The sequence below is a fragment of the Vulpes vulpes genome, chromosome 15 (genome assembly GCF_048418805.1).
Source record: "Vulpes vulpes isolate BD-2025 chromosome 15, VulVul3, whole genome shotgun sequence".
Classification (NCBI taxonomy): Eukaryota; Metazoa; Chordata; class Mammalia; order Carnivora; family Canidae; genus Vulpes; species Vulpes vulpes.
This window is the reverse complement of record NC_132794.1, coordinates 2,455,740-2,481,271: the sequence shown is the minus strand read 5'-3', so window position 1 is coordinate 2,481,271 and position 25,532 is coordinate 2,455,740. Positions and strand designations below refer to the sequence as shown.

The following is a 25,532-nucleotide window of genomic DNA, read 5'->3' as shown; positions in this document are numbered from 1 at the left end:
CCGCCTTCTGCGCAGGCGCGGCCCCGAGCTGCTCGGCGGCGGCGGGAGGCTGCGGCGGCGGGCGGCGGGTGGCGGGGGATGGTCCAGCGGGCGCGATGGCCCCCGCCATGCAGCCGGCCGAGCTGCAGTTCGCCCAGCGGCTGGCGTCTCACGAGAAGGGCGTCCGGGACCGCGCGGTGAAGAAGCTGCGCCAGTACATCAGCGTGAAGACGCAGAGGGAGACAGGTGGGCGCCGGCGGGCAGCGGCGCCACATGGCGGCCGGGGGCGGGGGGGCTGCCCGCGGGGGTTTGCGCCGCGCTCGCCCCTACTCGGGGGCCGGAGGGGGGGACGGACGGACCGACCCGACCTCCGGGGGGCGCCGGTGGACGGGGGGGCTCGGAGAGGTCCAGAGGGCGGGGAGGGGGTGGGGAGCGGGTCCGGGAAGGCCTCTGCGGTGGCGAGCGGAGCGGGAGCGGGTGCGGGAGCGGGTGCGGGAGCGGGTGCGGGAGCGGGAGCGGGAGCAGGTGCGGGTGCGGGAGCAGGTGCGGGTGCGGGAGCGGGAGCAGGTGCGGGAGCGGGTGCGGGTGCGGGAGCGGGAGCAGGTGCGGGAGCGGGTGCGGGTGCGGGAGCGGGAGCAGGTGCGGGAGCGGGTGCGGGAGCGGGTGCGGGAGCAGGTGCGGGTGCGGGAGCGGATGCGGGAGCAGGTGCGGGTGCGGGAGCGGATGCGGGAGCAGGTGCGGGAGCGGATGCGGGAGCAGGTGCGGGTGCGAGAGCAGGTGCGGGAGCGGGGCCGGGTGCGGGAGCAGGTGCAGGTGCGGGAGCGGGTGCGGGGCCGCGCTGCGCTCCAGGCCGTCGGGGCTGCAGCCCGAGGCTCCCGGGCCCGCAGCCCGAGGCTCCCGGGCCCCGACATGCCCTGCAGCCCCCGGGGGTGCGGACACTGCCCACGGCGGAGGCTGTGCGCTGCGCTCGGATTAATTTTGACGTGTTGACTGCTAACACTTCTGCCTTGCGAGTCTAGTCGACAGAACAGGTATTGGGACACCCCCACCCCCCACCCCGGTGGCCCAGGGCGTGACCCCGGGGTCCTGGGATCCAGCCCCGCCTGGGCTCCCCCGCAGGGAGCCTGCTTCTCCCTCCACGTCTCTGCCTTTCTCATGAATAAGTAAATAACCTAAAAGAGAGAAAGGGCAGGCGTTATCTGTCTCTGTACTGACTTTCTCAGTTCGTTTCATTTTGAGGAGAGATGGAAAAGGACCACCCCGGGAAAAAGAAAATACAGTTCTGTGGGACGCGCCCCAGAAAGGAGCAAAGACCAGATTTCTGACTTCAGTTCTGCTTAGGGATCTCGCCCAGAGGCGACGTTTGTTATCACAGCTTCGGTCCCGAGTGCTCGAGTTGGCAGAGCAGACCAGGCTGCTCCCAGCGCAGATAGGATGCACGGACAAGGTGCTTCCACCTGGGTGTCCCCCGTGGGCACCCCAGACTCGAATGCCCCAACGTGATTCATTCTCCTCCCCCCTAAAACCTGTTCTCTCTTGCTTCACTTTTGCCGCCTGTGTTCTCTCATCTTAGGTGCTTGTTCCCGCCATCCCCTCAGAGCCAGGCTGGACACACCGTAATGTCCTGGATGGCTCTTCCCGGTCTTCTCCTCCACCCCTCATCCATGGTCTCTTGCTGCTGCTACCTGTTTCATCTGCTGAGTTACTCTGCCCTCACCATTTATCTCATCTAGACTCTGAACTTGCTTATTTTCTAGCCAATCTCTTTAAGTCCATTTGACCCTCTATTGAACCTGTCCTCCACAAACCAGCCTGGGTCATCTTCTAAAAATGGTTCTGATCACGTCACCACCTTCTTGGATTTCCAGGTCTGCAGGCAATGGTCTGTCCTCCCTTCTCTTGCCACTTTGGCCCCTACGTGACTGCTTTGTGCTGACTCTTGGTATACATGCATCGTTTGTCTCCTCTCCGCCTTTGCTTCTCTTGTGCACTCCTAGCATTCAGTTCAACATCACTTCCTCCAAGTGCCTTCCCTACCATCTCACACCACCCCTCCAGGATTCCAAAATATCCAGTGTGTGTCTGTCATGGCACTTAGCTGTATGGCTTCTTCGTTCTCTGTTACTGTATCACTCTTCCCCAAACACTGTAAACTTCCGTCTGTCTGCTTAGCTGGAAGTGGGAGCACATCCAGGCATACCGGGCTTGCCTCCACACAAGAACACAAGAAAGGCCAGATGCAGTACATATGGGCTGAGATGGCCAAACAGAGCTTGATGAGCGGGCCCAGGCTCTGCAGGGACATGGGCATGAGGCCACTGGGTCTGCACCAGTGCCCCCAGGTCCTGTTTGGTCAGTGCCCATCATGCCAAGAGAGACTATCTATCTTGTTCACCACCACACCCACGTTGCGTGGAGTATGCTGGGCCTCTGAAGAAGGAACTGCATGGTGAATGTCACAGACGGTGACAGTGAGGCATAATAAGCCGGGCCTCTGCCGCCACTGTCCCCCGTGGACCTGAAATGCAAGTTGGGGAGTAACTTGACCTGACGTGTGTGTCTCCTTGACAGACTCACGGTTTGTTGTGTTTTGTTTCGTGTGTAGTAAAGGAAATCTGAAATCTTGGTCTTACTGGTATGAAGAACTGCCCACCAGCAACATAAATAGCTTTGTGGGGGTTTGTTTTTTTGTTTTAAGTGATCTTGGGGCACATGGGTGACTCTATCGGTTGAGCATCTGACTCTTGATCTCCCCTCAGGTCTCAAACTTAGGGTCATGAGTTCAAGCCCCACCCTGGGCTCCACACTAGGCATGGAGCTTACTTAATAAAAAATTTTAAAAAAAAAATCTCTACACCCAACATGGGGCTGGAACTCACGATCCCAAGATCAGGAGGCAGATGCTCCACTGACTGGGGCAGCCAGGAACCCCAGAAGCTTTGTAAACAAATAGGGAACTTTTGTAGTGCTTAAAGCAGCTAAATGATGCTCTGGTGTTGTAACTTCACACAGAGCACGTACAGAATGATCGCTATCTATGGTTTTACCCATGAGAGCTCATTTGCACCGTTCATTCACGTCTTCAGCAAACACAGAGCACCTACTGTGTGCTCTTACTATTGTTGGCACTGGGAATAATAGAGCAGGGAATGAAAAACACACACACACACACACACACACACACACCCGGCTTTATTGATTCTGCAACTGTAAACATGTAACATCTGCAGAAACTGGGATGGATCTTAAAATCAACCTTGTGCCCTCTTGCTCTCATTTGGTGGCACGTAAGAGAACCATACATCTTACGGCTGATGGGGCTTCAGATTCAGTATTGGAGGAAGTATTTCTTCATACTAACAGGCTTAGGGGTCCCTGGCCCCTTGTAGGTAGAACAGATGAGAGCTGCAGATGTTTTGACTGACCAGCTGTGGACTCACCCCAACCTAAAATGCTCCTGAGCTCATTTCATCCTGAGAGTAGCAGTCAGGGTTTTCTCATTTCACCGTTTGTTGAAATTTACTCTGCCCATGTCTCACTTCATGTTCGCCTCATTTGCTGTGAAATAACTAAACCTGTATTGTTGCCAGAAACCTGGTGGCATTGGTTTAGGAAGTCAACCCCAAGAAGACAGAACAAAAAGCCCCTGAGGGCTGAACCTGCTTCAGATACATACTTCACCCTCAGAGTGAGAGGAAATTAAATGAGCATTTCTCTGTTTCGCTTTAAAGCCTTCAAAAATGGGTACATTAGGCCCCCAGTGATGGAATGAGTAAGTCATGGGATGAAAGGTACAGTGGTGTAGAGAATATAGGCCATGGTAGTAGTGTAACAGTGTCGTGTGGGTGACACATGGTAGCTCCACTTGTGGTGAGCACCTGACACTGATGTAACACTGAGTGTCAGCTGTAAGTCAATTTACAAAAAATGGGGGGTTCCTGGGGCTGTCAGTGGAGCCAGGGACTCGATCCTGGGGCAGTGAGTTTGAGCCTCATGAGGGTAGAAAGTACTTAATAAATAAAAGTTCTAAATTTATTTTTTTTTAAGTCTTAAATAAAAACTAAATTCCTGGGCGAAAACAAGTGATTTTTATACATATATTGAAAATATGTGTTTTAAAAGGGAAGAGAGCTTCAGCAGCCTGTGGGTGGAGAACACGAGACAATCAAACTACCTACCAATAGTTCTGAAAAGCGCTTTACTCTTACAAAGTGCTTCTCATACATGCCTTTAATTTTGACTGTGACCCTAAACCGTACACATATCACAGGTGAGGGAACAGGCCCAGGGGCTAGCTGATGGTTTTCTACATAGCACGGCTAACAAGTAGCGAGCTGGGGCCTGGGCATGGGTTTGTGTCCTCTGCACTCTGCTACCTCGCTTAGGAAGAAGCAATCTGTTTTCACGCCTGACCCCCTTTCCTGCGCACTGCCTAGGAGCTACTGTCACCCTCTGACTGTTGAAATCCATAGTTTTCCATTACATAAACCTCTCTAGCATACATATCCTTTGCACCTTTGCCCATTACAGGTGTGGGGTAACCACAGATACTTGGTATGTCACAGTATCACTTAGAGTTGGTGTGACACACTAGTGCTCTTAGAACCATCTGGAAATATACGCTGTGCTGCTTTTAAGTGAAAAGGGCCAGAACGTGGAATGTGTAGAACCCACGACACTATCTAGGTTACACACGCACAGCTATGTGTCTGTGTGTGTCTGTACTATACGTAAGCATTATGTCAAAGCACAGGACGGATCTGGAAAGATGCCCAAGTGCCCCTAAGCCAGACCAGGTTTTTTTTTTTGTTTTTTGTTTTTTAGATTTAATTTATTTATTCATGAGACACACACAGTGAGGCAGAGATACAGGCAGAAGGAGAAGCAGGCCCCATGCAGGGAGCCCAACGTGGGACTTGATCCCGGACTCCAGGATCACACCCTGGGCTGAAGGCGGTGCTAAACCGCTGAGCCACCCAGCTGCCCAGCCAGACCAGTTTTAAGGGGAAAAACCAAAGCACAGCTTCATGAAGGAGCTCAGCTGATGGCACCAAACTGTTTTTCTCCATGGCAAACCTGGCTCCTCTAGATGGGCTCCCTTCTCACACAGGCTCCCCAGCAGCTGGTGAGGTGGCCGAGTGCAGGTGCACACTACGTCCTCTTCAAGCCTGCTTGAAGGCGAGAGCAAGAGCCTCTGAGATGGCGTCATCTGTCCAGCCTTGCAGCAGCCCTGTAGCTGAGGGAATTCATGCGTATTCGGCATAAGCGCAGCTTGCTGGCTCCCCTTTCTGTGGGCCGAGCCCCACGCAGACCACTGTCTCCCTTCCCGAGCCCTGCCTGGAAGAGGGGAGCACTGGAGGGGGCTGCAGACCCCGGGACTGCCCAGCGCCAGGCCTTACACAGGAAACAGCGTCATCCAATCCTGTTTGCTGTTAAGGTGGCCGGCGTTCTGGTTTTCTAGTTTCATTATGAAGAGCTTTCTACACAAATGGAAGAACAAAAACGGCCCTTGGTAACACCTTAGTGACCTTGTGCAGTACTTTTTACCTTTCAGATAAATAGCGTACTCAGTACTCCGCTTCAGGACCAGTTAGTACCTGCCTGGTCTGTCCCATCTGTCCACATCCGCCTCCCACTGACATCTCCACCTCATTATGGGGCTCCAGAAGACGGGCTCTTTTTAACATCACCACAGTACCATTATTGTACCTTTTTTTAAAGTTGCTTCACGTGAAATAACTAATCCATTGAGTTTTCCCATCATTTTGTGAATTTGTCTGTGACACATCAGAATCCAAGCGAGAGGCAGCCGTTGCATTCAGTTGGTCTGTCTGCCGTTCCTATCTTTTCCCTTTGCTGTTTACTTGTTGCTGGAACGGGCCATTTGCCCTGGTTACTGTATCCCGTGGTCTCACCTGACATATTCCTCTGTCCCCTGTGTTTCCCCACAAAGTGGTTAATAGTCAGATTTGACGTGTCAGTTAGTTTTGGTTTTTGTAAGAATACTTAGCAGGTGGTGCTGTGGTCTTCCTATTGATAGGTGACTCTGCAAGCTAAGGTGGATCAGTAGGTTCGGGTGTTAGCGACATGTGATTTATCCATTCTAAGTTCCCCCCATATATTTTTCATCCGATGTTTTCCCAGCCAGCCATGGGTGATCCTTGCCCTGCCCACTAATTCAGTAGTCTTTTATTTTTTTAAGATTTTATTTATTCATGAGAGCCACACAGAGACACAGGCAGAGGGAAAAGCAGGCTCCTCTCAGGGAGCCTGATGCTGGACTCGATTCTGGGACCGGGATCATGCCCAGAGCCCAAGGCAGATGCTCAACCACTGAGCCACCCAGGTGTCCCTAATTCTTCATTAGTCTTAGCATGATTGAATATAAACACAGGTCACTTTGACAAAGTTACTGTGGTCCTGATTGCAGTTGTCTCAGCTCCAGGGGAATTTATCACTCACTGTAGCTGTGCTAGCAATAGCTAGGCCCCCAAGGTGTGGCTTATAACAAGGTGCCCGAGGGTCGGGGGAGCCAGTTGCCATGCCATGAGGTTTGCCCAACTCTTAAAGGAAATGCATTTTAATAAATTTTACTCTTTAGCATACTGGTTTTAAGTAGAAACTAACAATCAAAATGCACCGTAATAAAATTGTTGGTATGAAAAAGGTCTTTGGTAACTTGGAAGTCAATACCTATATACCTCTAAAGGTTCACTCTCACTCTGAATACAGTAAACTTCAATACATCAAAAAGGATCTGTTCGCCACCTTTTAATTATTTTTGGTATATTGAAATTACATTGATGCCCAGTGTATACGTACTTGTATGCATTCACCTAGTTTGTCCTTTGATATTCCAAAATATTTTTCCTAGTACCCCTTAATGAAGTATTAACACAGACCATTTGTAACATGCACCAAGACTCAAGGGTTGTTTGTTCTCCATCGACTTGGAAACTCCAAGAATGTATACTCACCTGGCTTTTGAGATCCCATATGTCACTCAGCAATTATGACATCTGGGGTCTGCCCAGGAGCTAGAATGTATGACTTGTGGCTTAGTCGGAGGTAGTACAGGGCTTAAAAAGGAGTCCAAACAAGGCTAACCAATATGATGTCACTTAAAACAAAGCTAATATTGCCCAGGAAATGAAAACTATAACCAGGAGGGAAAGAAATCCAGATATAGCCAAGTTTGACTTCTTGCCAGGATCTTTAAAACAATATTTTTGCAAGGGCACCTGGGTGGCTCAGTTAAGTATCTGCTCAGGTTGTGATCTCAGGGTCCTGGGATCAAGCCCTGCATCAGGCTCCCTGCTCAGTGGGGAGTCTGCTTCTCCCTCTGTCCTTCCCCCTGGCTCATGCTCTCTCTGTCGCACACTCTCTTTTTCTCAAATAAATAAAATCTCTAAAAAGCGGTGGGAGGTTATCTTTGCAAAAATATCTCAAAGCTCTGCCAGTTTCCCCAGGGCCAGTTGTATGGGACTTAAGCAAATCCTGTATCTTTTGTAGGATTTGCAATTTCATTTTGTAAGAATAATGCAAATGTTGGTATGCAGAGTGATATGCTAGATTTGGCAGAGAGGAGCACACAGAGGGAGCTATTTTTATAAATGACTACCTCATTAATAATTTTGTTGTAAGGACATGGACTTCCTTACACTCCTCAGATGGTGAGGACACACCACCACTACCACCTGCCCCATAGATGATAAAACTACGTGATCTATATGTGTTTATTTTGTACCACAAGGAAGTGTATGCTTCAAATTAAAAAAAAAAAAAAAGTGGGTGAGAGAATGAAGATGTTTGTGGTGTTGTTCCTGTCACGTGGTAGGTAGTTCTAGACCCTGCGACAGGATATGTGAGGACTCTAAAGTAAGATGTCTGTGCTGTTTTGTCCTCTAGGAGGTTTCAGTCAAGAAGAACTTCTAAAAATATGGAAAGGGCTCTTCTACTGCATGTGGGTGCAGGACGAACCCCTCCTACAGGTAACATACAGTTCCCTTTGTCAGATGACTGGTGCTTTGGCCCAGATGGATAAAAAGGGCTTGCTCGTTTTATGTGTCTGTCTCCTGTGCACGTAAACAAATTGAAGTCGCTGCTCAGGGCTCGGTTGCCCGCCTCTTGTCCATCAGAAAGGGATATACAGTGGCCAAGCAGAGAAGTTATCTTTTCAGATAATGAAGAAGAGGCATAAATCAGAAGTTTCTTGTTTCTCTGTCATATTTTCATAGGTTGGTTCCGTGGAAGGTTTTACATATTTTGAAGCTTCTGTTTAGTATGTTATTATTTGTGGTCAGTAATGTCATGGCTCTAGTCAAAGAGCCTGTGAGCACTGGGCTCCGAGCCTACCTCTGGCATGATCTGAACGGGTGCCGTGACTGGGCAGTCACCCTGCTGAGGGTCGGGAGCCTAGTAGAGCAAGCAGTGGACCTGCCTCTGACAACCTCTACCCTTAGAGTCAACGGGAGACTTGGCACAGATGTGCATGTGCTTCTAGAGCCATCTGCCGAGCATGCTGAACCCCACCAGCAAAACAATTTAAGAAAATGACTTTCGCTGTCTACAGAGCTTTGTCCTAGTGCATAAAAGCAAACCTGCCAATGTCGAAGTGGAGAGTAAGCCTTGAGGAACGCTATTTGAAGCCCTTCGATACGTAAAAGATTATAGATTTTACTTGTCTGGATTTTGGTGTGCAACTTTACCACTTTCCCCAAGCCATGTAATAGCCTGCTTTGATTTATTGCTTTTACTTCACTGAACATATTTTGAGTAGGACAGCAGGGCAAAATATTTTTAAGTTACATTCAAAAGTAACAAACCAAACGACAGCTTTAGTGGAGGAAGAAAACAGATGAACAGGAGCATCATTTTCATTTAAAATGGGAGTTCATTTAAAATGGGTGAGGAAGACGTGAGCCCAGGTAAAGTAAATGCAAGTCATACCAAGGATGGCTGTTCTTTTTTTATGTCACTTGTGAACAGGATTCTATTGACACTTCCCAGGGCAGGTCTCTTCTTAGACCCAGACCACCAAATTCTCCCCACCAGTGATCTTGCTGCATTGTAGCAGGACTTATTCTTCACATGGCCCTTTTGCCCTGGACAGAGCCTGGATGGGTGCCATTGACCTCCGCTTCTTGCCCACCCCTGCACACACACCCCCCATCGCGGCCTGGCTCCAAGCGAGTGAGCCTAGGATGGGACTTTCTGGTTCCACACACACCCCTGAGGAGTGACAGTCCCCACATCTAACCACCAGGGATCCCCTTGCTGGCATCTGTATGCCAGAATTTGGTGGCTTAGGGTAGGATGTCCACGTCAGTTACGTTTTTTTTTTCCAGCTATGTACTTTTAAAGCCAAGAATTGACAGTTTATTTCTGTAGGTCATTTGAACTGAAACTAGAGATACTTTCTTAAACCTACAGCGTGATCCTCGGAGGCATTATTACATTGGCACAGTAGTCCACTGAGATTGGGAGTTTCGCATTTGCTAAAATTTAAACAGTGACGTAACAAGATGCCCAGACCCCAGCAGATGCTGTGACGTCCAGTGCTGCCGCGTAATAACCCTGCTGTCTCTCCCTGACCCCACCTTTGCAGGAGGAGCTAGCGAACACTATTTCCCAACTCGTCCACGTTGTTAACAACTCAGAGGCCCGTAAGTCCTGATGTTTTCATAACTTTCAGAACTTCCTCATTCATCAGCTTGGGTAACTTGCATAGGAAACTAGGCAATATTGTTTGTTCTTCCTTCAGAGTTTCCTCTTTCCAGGGGGCTTGTTGAACTTGTGCCCAGGGCTGCCAGGGTGTAGATGTCGGGTGACAGACCTTCCCTGTGAGAAAGCCGTGAAGAGCTTAGATGTTGACCCCAGAAGAGGGCCAATGAAAGAGGCATATTGTGCAGTATTGTGTGACCTCTGAAAGATTTGAAAAATAAATGAATATATACGTATACATTTTTTAAATAAATGAAAATCTCCTGAGTCTCCACATTCTGAGTTGCTTTAATAAAACTCAGAGGTGGGACGCCTGGGTGGCTCAGTGGTTGGGCATCTGCCTTCAGCCCAGGGTGTGATGCTGGAGTCCTAGAATCGAGTCCCATATCGGGCTTCTTGCATGGAGCCTGTTTCTCCTGTCTCTGCCTCTCTCTGTGTCTCTCATGAGTAAATAAATCATTTTTTTAAATAAAAATAAAACTCAGAGTCTGGGCATGCATATGCCACTGTTTGCTGTCGCCTCTGGGTACCAGGACATCCTGAAGACTGGAGCCACATAAGGGCATCACTGGTAGTAAGCCATAAAGTAAGGCTTTTTAACCACCAAAAAAAAAAAAAACACACACACAAAGGGAGAAAATGAATTATTTCTGAGACATTCAGGTTTTGATTGTGCTGACAAAGGAAGAAAAAGACAGCAGAATTGGTTGGATCTGCTTAGCGCTCTTCAGAGCAGAGCCATCCCACTGGCCTTAGAAACCCCAGTGGCTCTGTGTTTCAGCCGGGTCCCAGCTGACCCATAATGAGCAGAATTCTACACATGGAATATTATCTAGGTTTTCAGATATCAAGAAAGAATTGTGCAAAAAGAAGTAAAACCAAAAAATCCAACAGTTATTTTTGGATGGAAAAGTGGTAGATTCGTGGCTCAGAAGAGAAAAATAGAATGTTTTATTAGAGCTCAACCAGCTGACATGGAACATGAAACAAAAAGCTGAGTTTCTATGCGGATCATCCAAGTGTTCATCAAAATTAATGGCTTTGGATTGATTGTTAGGTGTAGGTGGGCGGAAAGGGCCCATGGATGTGGCTCAGAGAATTTTTGATTTTAATAGAAACAAGGCTTTGCAGTGGATAAAGAAAAAAGCTTCATAGAGCATTACAGTTGAATATCAAGATATTATCAGCCTTCCTGTTATAATAGGCTTTTGTGGGAATGGAAAAAAAATTACTGAGCATATTTAATTATGGACCAAATTTTCTAGCTGCCAAAAAATTCTTGGAAAAAAGTAAACAATCAAGAATCCTAGTTTGTTTCCCTTTGTTACTTTCTTGCTTTATGGCAATATGTGAATCTGAAAACCAAGTATTCAAAAGCTTTTGTTCACTGCAGAACACCTGTTCATTCAAACCTTTTGGCAAACAATGAACCGAGAGTGGAAGGGGATAGACCGGCTGCGCCTGGGCAAATATTATATGGTAAGATCTGAAGGCCCTTCCCCCAGTGCGCCTCCGAAGCCTGTAAAGGAAGGATGTTGAGCTTCTTGAGAGCAGTGGGAGGGCTTATCTGTGAAGCAGAGCAAGCCTCAGGCTTAGTGTGGCGAGAGGTAGCGGGATCACGGGACGGCGTTCGACTAGGTCTCGCAGGCCGCTCTGTTTTCTCTTTCAGCTGCTGGGGGTGAGTCTGGGGATCCTTAGTTAACACTTCCTGGTGAAAAGTTCAATGAGATGACTGTGACTGTGTTTTCGCTTTGGAGACGCAGGCTGTAACCAATTTCGTTGGTCTCTTCAGTCTGCTGACTGACCGGCATTTCTTACTTTCCCTTTGGTAACAAAAGTTGTCTATCTTTAGCTGATCCGCCTGGTCCTGAGGCAGTCCTTTGAAGTTCTCAAGCGACATGGCTGGGAAGAAAGGTTGGTAAAGTATTGGGGTAAGCATTTGGTGGCTTTAAAATGTTGAAAGGGATAGTGTGACTTTCAAGCGTTCCAGTTAGCGAGCTAGTAGGAGTGGCGTGATTTCTGCCTTCCCCTCCGTCGACTGAGACGCAGAACCTCCTTAGGCGTGAAGAACATGAAGCCCAGGAGAGGCTCCTGAGGGCGTGGGGGCACATGCACATTTATACCGATTCCAGGGATTGCTTTTCCCTCCTAGCACGTTCTCAGCCTTGCACTGTTTGTTACTCATTGTAGCACAAGAACAGACGTGACTGTTTTCTTTGGGGGAAGAGGGAAGAGCTGGCATGCTGCAGTTAATAGGACCGCATGTGTTGTTTTCTTCAGCCGAATCAAGCTCTTCCTGGATGTCTTGATGAAAGAAATCCTGCATCCTGAGAGCCAGTCTCCTAATGGAGTGAAGTTCCACTTCATTGATATTTATCTGGATGAACTATCCAAAGTGGGAGGGAAAGAGGTAAGAAGCAGTGAAACATCAGGCCCGGGGTGTAATGAGACCACAGCGGACCTGACTGGGGACTCTGGTTCTCCGCATGTTCCTGGAGCTGGGGAGAAAACGCTGTGGTCAGCACCGGCCTTAGCAGCGACAGGAGCAGCATAAATTGGCTCAACCTGTCTTTTGACAAATCCTTCCCCATCTGGGAATGTGTCCTAAGCAGCTAATAGGACACGTGAACAAAGATTGTTCGCTAAGGGTGTTCTTGAAGTCCTGCTTATAAAACAATTGAAAGCAACTGACACAGTCCAATAGTAACACAAGGACACGCTCACCATAATGATTTTTTGTTATCTCATCTTACAGTTTCTGACAATATCTCTGTCGATTGAACCTGTCTCTAGAGCAGGGAATGCAGAACAGCATTGGTTAGTGGGGTGGTTTTCTCTGGTCATTGCACTTTGATGCCCATGTGGCTGGAAGATGGCCATGAGCTGGCTCCGAGCATCTGGGCAGTTCACGCAGAGTGCGTTTTCAGCATTGACAAAGGTGTTTCCCTGATCTAACCCTATGTAAAAAGTGTGAACGGCTCCTTTTTCTAGGACATACAAAAAAATTGTGTTTTGTTCCTAAATTTCAGCTTTTGGCAGATCAGAATCTCCAATTTATTGATCCATTCTGCAAAATTGCTGCCAAAACTAAGGAGTAAGTGAATCCCATGCTTGTTTTTCTCTGCTTCATTTGGTCCTTAATTGTGGGTACTGGTGTTAAATTGTTGAGAGGCTTGATGCAAGACACCTGTGATAGTTTAGCCAAACCCCAGGACAGCTGAACTCTGAATTTCTGTAAGCAAGACTTGTGATGCTTTGAGTCCTCTACCTGTGCTCTGCCGGCTTGACCACAGACCTTCAGGAGACACACACCCCCCACAGTCACAGTTTTGTCTGCCTTCAGCACGTGGCGCTCCCCTGGCTCTGCACAGCCACAGCCGGCTGGCGTGGGAATGTGGTCAGGAGAGCCAACACTGTGGGCCGGGCGATGGGCCACATTGGGCCCTGGGGAGGCTAGAGTGGGCCGTGCACCATGTGCCCCATCACCTCTGCTAAATGACCAGGTCTTCTGTTGTCATCACCTTCTCTCTGCTGTACTTCTACCCCCAGCCAGACATTGGTACAGACTATAGCTAGGGGTGTGCTGGAAGTCATCGTAGACCAGTCTCCTTTCGGACCGGAAGAGACCCTCGAGGAACAGAAAGCCCAAGGGGGGGAGAACGAGTTCTCCGAAGATGAGATGCCTGAAAACGAGGTGGCGTGGAGAAAACCAGTCAGTAAAAAGAAGCCTGGTAAGATGATTCCCTTGAACAGTCTGTCTTTTTAGATAAAGTTCTCCTCAGGTGAACACTTTAGTACATACATTGGAGTCTCACTGAGATAACCTAAGACCTCATCAAAGGGAACCCTGCCGTGAGCTCCCCGAGAAGGGAAGCCAAGGGGCGCTGACACACGGGAGCCCTCTGCGGCGTGCATGTGCTGCCTCCCAGGGTCACGGGAGTCCCTCTAGGGTTTCACTTTACCATTGCTCTTGCTTTGGCTTTTATTTTTGTTGTTTGGATTTTTGATGTATTTAAACATCCTGATGTGGACTTGTATCTCCAAGAGGGTCCTTGGTGCTCACATGGCGAACACACGCTCATTTCCATAGCGCTGCCTCCTGATCTCTGTGTCCCTCTTTGGGTGAGTAACACCCGCTGTGGGCTGTGATGGCCGGGGCCAGTCTTAGCCCGCAGGGACTGCATGTGGAGCCCACATTTCCAGTTGCAGACCCCTCCCACCCCAGCAGTGGTTTACAGCATTTCAGGGCTCAGCATTAGGTAAACGTTCGGGTCCGGGTGTGCGCATGCTTTTAAAATGTCACACAGACGTTAAAAAGCAAAGATTTCAAAAATTAGTGGCCAGAGGAAATTTAATTAAACATTTTTTTATGACAAGACCCAAAAGTCTATGGAGCCTGGTTTGGTATGTGCCTTCAAAAATCTGGAAGGATATCAAAATGTTAATAGTTGGCTGCATGAAGCAGAGTTAGTGGGTGACTTCTGCTTTGTACTTCTGTCCTAAATTTTCTACAGCAATCATGTGTTATTCCTTAATTGGAAAAATAATTCTTTTCAAAAGAAGAAAATCTTTGATCTTAAATTCAGTGTAGATGAATTAACCAGCTGACCTTGAGCAGGTTTCATGCAGTCGTGGGGGCTGTCCCCACTCCCTCCTGCGCGCCCGGCCTTTGTCTCAACCAGCCACCCTCTCCCAGCTCCTTCTGTCGTGCTTGTGGCCCTGGACCCGCACATGCATGCAGGGCTCTGCTGCGTCTTCTCGAGGCTGTGCCCAGAGGCCCCACCACTAACAAACAGATAAGATTTGAAAAGTTGTGAGTTTTCCTTGGTAGTTTTATCTGCTTTTTCATGGGCATTAGTGCTCTTTGAGTTATTTTCTAAGTGTTAATAGTTGCATTAGCATTAACTTGTGTCTGCTGAGGCAGCCCCCTGAGTCGTGAGTGTGTTATCTGCATAGATTTCTACCCCGGCCTCAAGTTTTCCTGAAGCCGGGGACAGACTCCTGAGTGAGCTCTGCTCCGCTCGCCCGGCTCCAGCCCAGGGCCTCCCATCCCCCGCCGCGTTAACGGAAGGCAAAACTCGCCGGAGTTCGCTGAGGGCAGCAGAGGTCTTGTCTGTGATGTAATTAAAAGGCAAAATGTGTGATTTCTGTGGGATTTATTTTAACAAAACTGCTTTGGAAGATGACAAATGTATTTGCAGGGGTTTTCTCTTTGAAGAGACACTGAGACAGTGGCTCCTCTGGAAGTAGTGACTGTGTTTAAAGAGCTCTGTCTCTGGGTGTGTTTCGATAGCGCTGGGCAAGCAGCACTGCAGAGAGGACGGGGTCCACGGCGACGGGGAGAGAGGCGGTGGGCGCCTGGAGGACGCTGGGCCCCTGCTCCAGGTTGGTAGAACAGACTGGCTGTGGAGTGGCCTGGCTAAGTGGGAATTAGGGTCAGAGTGCGTTATCCCCAGGCCCGTGGCTCCCGTCGTCTTTAATCCCTTTGCTCGCTGACGTCACCTTCCTTACGATGAGCTTACTAGAGGCACATTTAAACGTGACAGAGTTTTGAAAGCTGTCAGTCTTCATCTCGGCGTGCGCTGTTAGGATCCATGCGCTCCCTACGACAAAGGCAGCTCAGCGCTTTTCCAGTAAAGGTGACTGTGTTACCAAGCACAGGTCGGCTTCTAGATCACACTTCCAGAGAGCCACACCCAGGCCAACTCTGTGCTGGGTTCTACCACAGTTTTTCTTTAAAGAAAGAATAAACAGGATGGATGAAGAATAGCATCCCCCAAGAACAAATAGAACAGGCTTCTCAGAGATCGCACTGAACCTTTTGGTCACTGAGTCTCAGCACTCCCTTGTTCCACCGGCCTGCTGCCGAATGCGCCTGGGAGCCCACACCGCTGGTTGCCATCACCTGTGGAAGTGACTTTCTGAGTCAGTGTGGCTTGGCTGCGGGCTTACGTTTTGTTGTTCTCGCGCAGTTCGACTACAAGGCTGTTGCGGACCGGCTCCTGGAGATCACCAACAGGAAAAACATCCCACCCTTCAACAGGAAGCGTCTCTCCAAACTCATCAAAAAGTAAGTGGCTGTGGGCACAGTCTGTGGACTCTCGCAGTGGAGGCTGTGTCCCCGGCCCTCATCACGTCTAGCCGTAGCCTGGGCATGCACACAGCAGCAGGAAGGTTTCGTGGAACAGCTGCTCCCCTACCCACACGTGTATGCTTCATGTGCCCCTAAACTCAACTCTGGCCACCGCGTCCTCGTGGGGCAGCAGCAGCACATCAGTAACGGCTGTTTGTACCGCCAGCGATTGCCGCGTAAGGGTGCCACTCTGAGTGTTGTCGGCTCCCTCACCTCCCACTGTGGTCACGCCCGTGCCGGTCTGCCACACCAGTCATTGAGAGCAGAGCACCCTGGCTTCTTGCGGTTGGTGACCAGAAACTGACCACCCACTGTGTGAGCAGGCTTTCCTCCGAGCACTTGACATAAGTTAGTTCCTGTGAGGAGAAGCCCTGCAAGGCTTTTCTAATGTCCCACCTCACTGATGGCTCAGCTAGGGCACGGGGCTTGCCCGAGGTCCCTGCTGGCAGGTGACGGAGCTGAGCTGGACCTGCTGTCGGCTCCCCAGGTGCTCTGCCCCCCACCCAGCACTGCATGGGGTGCTTCTCCACCAGGTGAGCAGAGAGGACAGTGGGACATAAGCAGAGACATGGGCTGCTTTGGCCTTGAGAAAAGTTTTTAATTTCTTCTGTTACACATGAACGAACCACAGTGGACTCTCTAGATCGCCACGTCCTTGAGGGCAATGCGTCCTTCACTTCAAGCCTTCATATCACACCACCGTTAGCCTCCCCTCCTAGAAGGAAAAGAAAGTGAACTAACGCACACCCAAGTAGCACATCTGAAAACTGGTGTGTTTGTGTGTTTACAGAACACAGAAAGAAGAGGTTTTTTTCAGGGACTCTTATTCTCTGTTTCAGGTTCCAGGATCTTTCTGAAGGTGAGGGCATCAGGATTACAGCTGGTGATGTTACATGAACATGGCCCAACTGAGGCACTTACAGCAAATACTGACAAACAGGATTAAGAGACATTGGGAACATAAGACAGCCTTCACTTGTGAAGGCCGTCAGCTGGGCAGAGCTTGTGGGAGGCCTCCGCACCAGGGAAGGGGGTAGACTGGGCCGAGGGGTCATCGTCGTTTAGGAAGATACCAGTTTGATTCTTTAGGAAGAGAAGAGTTGACATCTCAGGCTCCCTTTCCTTTGCCGTCATGGTCAGGTGTGCCCCAAGAGAAAAGCTGTTGTCCGTAGCCAGGGACATGTGAGCAAGCCAGCACACCCTGCTCCCCATGTACACCTGTGGGCTGCTGAGCCCCAGTGGGCGTGCTGTCAGGGTGTCCCCCATGGGGTGCAGTTCCTGCATCCACCGCAGATTTGGGTTGGGAAGGTAGCGAGGTTGCAGAAGTCAGGGTGGAGAATGCCGGTGTGAGGTGGGGACAGAGTCGTGGCATCTCAGAAAGCTGACTGGATGCGGCTTTGGTGTCCAGCAGGCAGTATATCTCAGCTCAGTTTTGCTGAGGACATTTCTGCTGATGAAGAGGAGCAAACCCTCAACCGAGGAAAACACAAGAAAAAAGGAAATAAACTTTTAGAGAAAACCGAGCTGGAAAAAGAGAGAGGTGAGCCTCCAAGCTCCACGTGGGTGAGGGAGGAGGAGGGCGCCTCTACACTGCTGGGAGGCTGGGCACAGGGCTTCCGGGGTCAGGGCAGAGCCAGAGCCGCAGCTCGGGTGGCTGAGGAGGAAGGATTCTCACCCGCAGCCTCCCTGTTTCGTCCTGGGGCCACCTTCAGCAGGTGAGGGTGTAGCGGCTGCTACACAGACTGCGCCCTGGAGCAAGTGTGGTGTGTCTGCCCTGCAGCTGTGGTTTTCATGGGCCTGGAGACGCATAGTCCTGAGTGTGGCCGTAGTCCCGTCTCTGTGGGAACCGGCATCGGGAGGGTCTGGTCCCAGCTGGGCAGGGAAAGGACGGCACCTGACGACAGCCAGCGGTCCGCCCCATGTCAGGCACTCCTTCATGGGCCTGGGTGTCTTTCTAGGAAACAAGTTCTTTCTTGCTGAGGAAGAGGAGGGTGAAGCCAGTGTTCAGAAGAGGAAAAGGAAGAAGAAGAAGAAGAACCACCTCCAGCCTGAACATTTAGGGTCGAGCGCTGAAGCCATGCCCCCAGAACAGAACGGAGGTGGCGAGCCGGAGGCCGGTGCGAGCAGAGCCCCGAGGACGCCGGCAGCAGAGCCCAGGCCGGCAGCCACCCCAGGCCTCCAGGAACAGGGCGGCGCGGGGCCCCCCGCAGCCCACAGCAGGAGGAAACGGCCCAAGAAGAAGAGCTCCAGGGTCCAGGCCGGGAGCACGGAGTCCACAGCACTGCCACCCCTGGAGGACGCGGCTCCTGGCGGCCCCTGCAGCGCCCGTGCTCAGGACCCGGCTCCGCGAGCCACCCCCGCCGGCGGGGCCCCGGTCCCGAAGAGGAAGCGCAAACTCGGAGCCCTCCCGGTCAACGGCAGCGGTCCCCCCGCACTGGCCTGGCCCCCGCCTCCGGGCGGGAGGCTGAAGAGAAAGAAGGCGGAGCACGGCAGCCCCGACGTACACAGCCCGTCCAGTCAGAAAACTGCCATCTTGAAAAAGAGGAAGAAGGTGAAGGAGATGTCTGACTTGGCAGCGCGTGGCGCGGTGTTGGAGCCCGAGGCCACGCTCAGGCAGGCGCTGGTAAGCCAGCCCCCCGGGGGGCGGCGGCCGAGGCCCCGATCTATAGGGGCGGCCCTGGTCTATAACAGCCTGGACCAGGAGGAAATAAACAGGTGCCGCTTCTTGGCGGCCGGGACCGTCGTCCTGGACCCCCCACCCCACCAGGCTGCTCCCTGGGGCTGCAGAGGGCTGGCAGGAAGCCTGGGAGTGTCCCCCAGCTGAGGCCCCCTGCAGTATGCACAGGCAGGCGGGCGTCCCCGTCAGACGCTGCTCTGGTGTTCCTTCATCAACGCGCCCGCGGCCAACCTTTGGCCCTTGGAGGGCCAAATTTCTTCTCTTTTTTGCTTATTTTTTTAAAGAAAAGCCTGTCTGTGCTTACACGTCTAGAATCAATTAAGCAAGGAGTGGGCTGTGGATCTGCTTCCCACGTCGCCTGTGGCCCTACGGTGTCTGTACCAGTGTCAGCAAACCATTCGACCGTGACGCAGAGGCACACTGGTGGTGAGGGCTGGCCCAGGCAGCCTTCCCTCCTCAGCAGCAGCAGCAGTACTTACAAAACCTCATGACCCCAGGGCGCCTGGTATTTGCCCCAGCCCTTCCCAAACGGGCCTGCTGACCACGTCCAGCACCCGCACGGGCAGACGTGGGTAACGAGCACCCGTGTGCGCTCAGCCAAGTGCTCATCCCAAGCTGATGGTGTCTCTGAGTGATTGAGTCTGCTTGTGCCCAGGAAAGGTCTCAGCTGGGGAAGCACCCGGAGCTCTCCCCTGGGCTCCGGGAAGCCTGTTGTGACCTTAGACCTTCCTCGAGCATCTCTGTGGCGGGTACCGTTTCCCTTGGGCCTCCACGCCTGTTCATTTGGTGCCCTGTCTTCACTAAGCATCAGGGGAAATCTCCGCGTCTCATTTCTCAGGCTCAGCAACCTTCCTTGGCATTGGAACTATTGCTCATAAGCCGCAGGGTCAGGGGAGCTTTTCCTCCCAAAGGGGGCCTGGTGTCTCTCGCTGGTGGGTGAAGGCGTGTGAGAGAGGCCTCCTGGGTCCACCCCTCGCTCACACCACCGGGGGGCTCTTGGGGGAAGGCCTCAGCTTCTAGGCCAGGAACGCCAGGACCTTGCAGAATCCAGCCCTGTGATGTTAACTACATCGGGCTTCCAGACCCTGGGACCCCAGAACCAGAGCAGGGGCCTTGCTGGGGGAGGCAGGCAGCTGTAAAACCCCCGGTGAGGGTCCTTTATCTCCCCACAGTGCACCTGCAGGTCCTAACGGCGTGCTCACTCTCTCGCACCAAACTTCTCGGTGGACGATGAGGTCTTTGGTCAGAAATGAGAAAGTGCGTTCAATTATTTAACAAGTGGTCTTTGAAAAGCAGAAATCTTCAGGAGCCCTAAGCTAGAAGATCCATGAAAGTGGTTCTTGTGGCTAAAAAGCTAGGAACCCTGTGGCCCTGTCGGCGTGGTGCCGCGTGCCTGAGGTCTGCGTCCTGCCGTGTCCAGGAGGTGTTTGCAGACCCGGTGCAGGAGGGGGTGGGGCGTGGGGTGTCTGAGCCAGAGACGCTGTGGCCCATGGGCCCCACGTGGCCTCCCTGCACACACGTGTGACCTCCCCTCTCCTCACCCCTCCCTCGTGCAGGGAGACGGGGTCGCCTTAAGCCCCTCGAAGAAGCAGCAGCTGAGGACGGAGAACGACTTTGTGAGGTTCGACACTGCCTTCTTACCAAAGCCGCTGTTCTTCAGAAAAGCCAAGAGCAGCGCCACTGCCACTTCTGCACACCCTGCCCTGCAGGTTCGTGACCCTACTGCCGCCCTCCTGACCCCGACCGCGCCGCCTGCGTGTGCCAGGCCTCTGCTCCTGCCCGCGGCCTGCAGGTTCCTGTCGAGGGAGCCCTGGTCTGCTGCACTGGGGGCCCCTGGGGCCGGGTGGCTCTGGGGCTCTTGCCTCCTCCTGGTAGCACAGGCTCGTCTCTCGGTGATCTGGGCCGGCCTGAGGGGTTGGTCCGCGGGAATCGAGAGTGCAGCACGTGATGCCTCATCTTAGTATCCCCGGGGGTGGTCAGGGTGGGGGAAGGAGCAGACGCTGCCCCGGGCGCCCACGGGGGGTACAGGGTGAGGCGCGGACTGAGGCTGACAGGGCCTGCCGTCAGGATGGTGCTGCTGGGCCACCCTGCCAGGAGGCCACGGGACAATGGCTGTTTTGAGAAAGGAGGGGGTGCTGCGTAGGTACCTGCTGGAACTAGCAGAGGGACAACTGCTGTGTTAATACACACGCGTGCAGAGTCTCAGACACACTTGCCGATGATGCCACAGACAGATCTGGCTTCTCTTAAAAAACGTTTATGGTCTAAAAGCAAGTGGTGCAGGGCAGGGTGACGGGGTTCACGTGGAAATGAGGATGCTTTGTCATATGCAGAGTGCAGCCACATCCGGGAATCTCCCAAATAGGAAACCACTAATTCTGATGAATTGTTAGATCATCTAGATGAGTGTGTGTGGGCACCTCTGGGAAGCGCATGTGTGGGACCATCGTTCTGTGCACCCGTAAAACTATAAAGCTCCTGGTGAATGGGAGTCCTAGCGTGGAAATGGCAAGCCTTTTCCTGTTACGTTGAAGGGTTCAGGCATCACGGGGTACCCGGTCTTCCTCCCCAGTCCTAACGGACGGCACGGTCGCTATCTTATTCCCTCTGTTGTCCTCCCTTTGCAGCGAGACAAGATGCCGTCCAGTTCCAAGAAGGTCACCTTCGGCCTGAACAGAAACATGACCGCGGGTGAGTGTGGGGCCAGCCTCCTGCAGGGCTCCTTCCACAGAGGCGGCTCGCGGGGGACACGGGCTCTGACCCGCTCCAGAGTCAGAAGTCCAGAGCCGAGCTGCCAGCAGGGCATCCAGGGCCGGGTGTGGAGGGGTGTCCTCGGGGCCTCTGGAAGGGGTCTGTCTGGCGGGGGATGCGTTGAAAAGCCGTGTCCTCGAGCCTGGGCACCCAGACCGCTGCAGGCCCTCGTGGCCTGGGGACCACTGGCAGCCCCCAGCCGAGCTGCGTCTGCTAACATTGCAAGCCGCGTGCCCAAGAGAAGATGCTTTTAGTATCAGTGCCTTTTGCTTGTTCTGTTTTAACAGAAACCGAGCTTTTTAAAAGGGTGTAATGTGTTTAAGATCTGACCTTTCATAAGGCCTACACGTAAACATACGTGTGAAGGGGGGAGACCTTGGGGGAGCCTGAGGTGCCCCTGTCCTTGCCAGGCCTTGTTTCTGGAGCTGGAGGGAGTGTGGGGAGCAGATCAGCTGGAATGAAAGGCTCTTCGCGCCTGAGCCTCAGGCTCATACGCGTTCCCTCACCCCCCTGCCCGACGCCCCCTCCTATGCCGTCCGTGGACGTTTGTTCATCCGTTCTATGAAGCAGGATAGTGAGTCCGTGACCTCTGGAAGCTCGGGGCCCGCTCTCTGCAGGGCCTCGTGACCGCACGGGCCTGGCTGGGCTGCCGGCAGTGGGAACGGGGGACGGCACCGACGGGGGACAGCACTGGGGCTCTGGGCAGGCCAGGAATGCTACTCCGCTAACGCGTGGCCTTGCTTTCATCCGGGGCAGAATTCAAGAAGACAGACAAGAGTATCCTGGTCAGTCCCACGGGCCCCTCCCGAGTGGCCTTCAACCCTGAACAGAGGCCCCTCCACGGAGTGCTAAAGACGCCCACGAGCTCACCCACCAGCACCCCCCTGGGGACCAAGAAGCTGCTGACCACCACGCCAAAGAGAAGGCCGACCGCTATGGACTTCTTCTAGGATAGTAGCAGGGTCCTTTTAGAGACTGTTTTTGTACAGATATTCTATAAATTATAACTTTAAAAAGGTGGGGCCTTTTTTTATTGTTTTATAAATCCCCATAAATTGTATAAACAAGGTTCTGAGTGGGAGCTGCTGCTGCTCCATCCTTCTGTGGGGGCTGTGGGCGTCTGGCTGAAGGTTTTGCAACAGGCTGTTGGCACATGAGCCCCTCAGGTGTGCAAATGACCTCTGTGACCCCCCACCGGGGTGGGAGCCTGGAGGTGCCGAGAGCTGGGGTGCTCGGCGCCGTGCCTGCCATGCCGGGTGGCTTTCCGGTGGCCTTCCTCCCTCCCCTGTCCGTAGGTGTCCGGCAGGTGCCTGTCACCGGGTCAGCAGGAGGCTCATAGCCTCTCTCCACGGGCCTGCGGCAGGGGCAAGGCAAGAAGAGCCTCCGCCCTCAGGACGCCTCCTTCCTCCCCTGGGCCTTGTTCCCCTCCTTGTGTTCCTACCTCTCAGGCCAGCCCAAAGTGTCTTCCCTGGTGAGTGCCCCTGGCGGTGCTCACCCGGGACTCCGAGCACACTCCTTCCTCGGGGTCCTGTGCTCCGCCTGCCCTTCTGACCTTTCTCCGTAAGCCTTCGAGCCAGTACCCCGGTGACTGGCGTGCCCAAAAGCAGCTTTCCCGACTTAGACTAAAACTCATTTCTTCAGAGGTGTGGCTGCAGTGTCTGAAAACCTGCGTTCCTGCTGGAAGGTGGAAATCAGCCATTAAGAATTGTTCGTATTTATTTGTTCGTAGCTACCTTTTATCTGAAATGCTGAAGCTTGCACTTAAGGTTCTTATAGACTTCTGATGTTCGTTAATGACAGACGTTGGTGGCAGGTGCTCAGACATGAGCGGGGGAAGCAGGGACAGAGCGGAGGGAAACCGCACCAGCCCTGAGCCCCCTGATGGACAGGATGCAGATTCCGAAATCAGGTGGTCACCTCTGGAAGGCCCCTGGAGTTTACGGCACCGTGTTGAGTTTACGAGATAACAAATCGCACACCTAAAGAAGAGGTCTGCGACGTGGGGGCTATGGTGTTGGCGCGCGGGTGCTCCGTGCTTCTCCAGCCCACCCTCCACTCAGGGGACCTCAGGCCTCCTGGGACGAAAGCTGCCTCCGCCCGATGCAGGGTCCCCAGCGTCTCCCCAAAACCCAGGCAGCCCCCTTGGCTCCTCCCCACGAGAGGGCCCCAGCACTGCCTCAGTGGGACCAGCCAGTGCCTCTCGTGACAAGGGAGGCCCGCTGGGATCGCGGGGTTGTGTTGATTCGACTTTGGTTTCTTAATCACGTCATCGGGGTGGGGCCCTGCGTGCAAATACCGCCCCTGCAGGGTCAGGAGGCCCCCCCAGAAGGAGGGATGAACCTTGTCCTTTTCCTGCTCTGTAATAAAGTTTTGTCATGATTAGTCCACGAGAAGAGAAATAACTAACACTGAGCTGTCAAATAGTCATTGTACTGGGAAGTCTTATGTACGGGATGGTTTTGTGGTGCTTGCATGGGGTTTATGTGCTGCATTCAGTAAGATACTCAAATCACGTTCAAAACCAAATCTGATAGTGTGAGAAGATGAGATTTGAACATTCAAATATTTTTAACTTTTTGTTTTCCAAAAAGAGTTTCATGATCCTCAGCCAGATTATTTTTGTAACAGTTTTCATTTTAGCTTTAAAGATGGAGCACGTAGTCCAGCGGCGTTAAAGGTGTTTCATCAAGAGGTTCGAGGGCCCGGTGGGCGCGGCCGCCCCCGGGTGCATGCTGGACGCTCTCCACGGAGCACACGCCCGTCCCTGCCCAGAGGCCCCGGAGGAGAGTTAGAGACGCCCCTGCCGCACCGCCGCGCCTCGCCGTGGATGCCATCCCTCCCTCCCTCCTCCCTCCCTCCCTAAATCTGTCCCAACTTACTCCATTTTGTGGGTAAGTTCAGTGGGTTTACTGTGGCTTAATTTTAATGCCTACATTTTGGCAGCAAAGAGAGGAAAAAAAACTTTTTCTTAATTCACATTATGTATCCACGCAACAAGAATGTGTCACACAAAGAAAATGTATTTAGAATACCAGTTTTCTACTCAATGCATGTTCTTTTCTTCGACAAAGTTGCCAAGGGGACTTGGAGTCCAAAACTGGAAATAACTCACGTTAATGCTGGTGTTCCTACGGTATTTTGTAAAACGGTCATCTTCCCCCGACCCCACACGCCTGGTTAGTTTTGTACAATTTGGTATCACAGTTTATAAACGTACAATCCTTTCTGACTCCTGTTTACCTGAAAGCACAAAGGAGGGTCCGGGAAACCCGGAGGCGATGATTAGTGTGGGAAGAACATGACACGGAACCGTCCTCTGATCTGTCTGAACCGACCAGGCTCTGCCGGCGGGGACGGTGTGCTCACCACCAGCCTGTACGCGCGCCTGCAGAGTGCCTGTCGCGTCAAAGCCAAGTCCAATAAACCAACCCTGCCTTTGCACTCACGTCTGTACCTGATGTTGGCTGTCCGTGCGCGTGGGAATACGCCGCTGTGGGACGACGGGAGCGCAGGGAGGCAGAGGGTGGCGGCCGGTGGGCCTGACCCCAGGGCTCTTAGGCCCATTTGCCCCGGAGCCAGCAAGGGGCTGCTAGCCGCCGCTCCCGGGTGGGGGGAGCGGGAGCAGAGGTGCCCTGCTTCTCGTGCTGGGGACCAGCGACGGGCTCCGTGGGTGGGCGGGCAGGAGGCGGGCACTGCTCTTGACCCTTACCTGCACGTGTTCCCACACAAACTTCCTCGGCTGTGGTGTGGATCCAGCACCGGTTCCCCAGAGGCCCAGTAACCCACAGAATAACAACTGGAATACCAGTGAGGCCTGTCCCCGCCACGTGCGGTCCTGCCCTCCCCCACGTCTCAGCACCACATGCACGTCCCTCCGTCCGCTTCTGACAGCGGGCAGTTGGGATTCGGGCTCTTGCTGCTGTAAAATGTAGCTCCGGGGTCAACCTGGGGCTTCCGTTCTACACCTCGTGAATGTGAACTCCCAGAAGGAGCTCTAAGGGCCCCCGGGCCTGGCCGTGCTGCTGCCCGGCTCTAGTTCTCCCTTCGCCCCGGTGGGGCGGCACAGGGCCTCCGCCCACACCCACCGTGCAGGCCTCGGGGAGCAAACCTGTTCCCGGGGGCTCGGGGTCAGGAGTCCCATCACTCAGCCACCACAGGCCGGCAACCACGCACATCAGGTTTGGTTTGGTTTGGTTTTCAAATATTGTATTTATTCATGAAAGACCCAGAGGCAGAGGCAGAGGGAGAAGCAGGCTCCCTGCAGGGAGC

General features: G+C 52.7%; 1 protein-coding gene across 2 annotated transcripts; it reads left to right on the top strand.

The window, feature by feature from the left end:
- The first annotated feature begins 17 nt into the window (after nt 1–17).
- On the top strand, nt 18–24,704 carry RRP1B (ribosomal RNA processing 1B). Of its 2 annotated transcripts, none has more exons than XM_072739427.1 (16): nt 18–225; nt 7,888–7,970; nt 9,587–9,644; nt 11,096–11,181; nt 11,555–11,616; nt 11,983–12,112; nt 12,732–12,796; nt 13,252–13,433; nt 14,996–15,087; nt 15,675–15,772; nt 16,675–16,694; nt 17,244–17,375; nt 17,794–18,458; nt 20,069–20,221; nt 21,140–21,203; nt 22,020–24,704. In XM_072739427.1, the coding sequence occupies exons 1-16, from the start codon at nt 96–98 to the stop codon at nt 22,211–22,213; spliced, it is 2,214 nt and encodes a 737-aa protein (XP_072595528.1). In that variant the 5' UTR covers nt 18–95; the 3' UTR covers nt 22,214–24,704. The 2 variants fall into 2 exon arrangements, with proteins under 2 accessions (XP_072595528.1, XP_072595527.1); XM_072739426.1 differs by having other exon boundaries at nt 24–225; nt 17,247–17,375.
- Nucleotides 24,705–25,532: the final 828 nt, after the last annotated feature.

Bases quoted from the DNA above. Each gene is read 5' to 3' on its own strand.
- RRP1B (XM_072739427.1), top strand. From the start codon at position 96: ATGGCCCCCGCCATGCAGCCGGCCGAGCTGCAGTTCGCCCAGCGGCTG. The intron at 13,434-14,995 runs GTAAGATGATTC...GTGTTTCGATAG, and splicing joins AGTCAGTAAAAAGAAGCCTG to CGCTGGGCAAGCAGCACTGC. The intron at 15,088-15,674 runs GTTGGTAGAACA...GTTCTCGCGCAG, and splicing joins ACGCTGGGCCCCTGCTCCAG to TTCGACTACAAGGCTGTTGC.